General features: G+C 44.6%; 1 protein-coding gene across 1 annotated transcript in view; it reads right to left on the reverse strand.

Moving 5' to 3' along the window:
- Window positions 1–354: 354 nt before the first annotated feature.
- Window positions 355–639, reverse strand: part of LOC111405153 (6-phosphogluconate dehydrogenase, decarboxylating 1-like) — a 2,053-nt gene continuing 1,768 nt past the window's right edge. Inside the window, exon 3 of the mRNA XM_023033919.1 lies at window positions 355–608. Within this exon, the coding sequence (XP_022889687.1) occupies window positions 355–608 (254 nt within the window). The remainder of the gene's footprint in view (window positions 609–639) is intronic.

The following is a 639-nucleotide window of genomic DNA, read 5'->3' on the forward strand; positions in this document are numbered from 1 at the left end:
TTTGCAGATGCCCAGAATAAACACAAGAAAGCCTGAGTAATTCCAGTAGAGAATGCAGCAGAGGAGAGGGGGTGCGGGGGGGGAAATGCAAATGAAGAGGGGGGGGGGGGAGGGGGGGGGGGGGGGGGGGGGGGGCTGAAGGCCCACAAAATGTGAAAATTCAAAGATTCAAGTCATTTCTTGAAATTAAATTGCGTAGATGTCTGGAAGATACATGAATTTGACCTCACACACAACGTAAATTTACTCTCAGATATATGGTAGACCAGTAATAGCAGAATCTTAAACCACCTTCGGTGATAGGGAAAATTTTATTATGACAATTGTTCAATATGATATTAAACAACCACAACACTAAATCTTCGATCGTTTAGCGATCTTGAACCACTCAGTATGGAAGGAGCCAGGCATATCAGTCCTCTCATACGTATGAGCACCAAAGTAATCCCTTTGAGCTTGGACCAAATTAGCAGGTAGTCTTTCCCTCCTGTATGTGTCAAAATAAGCAAGGCTTGAAGACATACCAGGGGTGCTGATGCCTGATTTAATAGCAAGACAGACAACTCTTCGCCAAGCCGACTGTCGATCAATTACCTCCTTTGCAAACTCTGGATCCACAAGCAAATTTGCAAGCTCAGG

This window comes from Olea europaea, chromosome 1, assembly GCF_002742605.1.
Source record: "Olea europaea var. sylvestris chromosome 1, O_europaea_v1, whole genome shotgun sequence".
NCBI lineage: Eukaryota > Viridiplantae > Streptophyta > Magnoliopsida > Lamiales > Oleaceae > Olea > Olea europaea.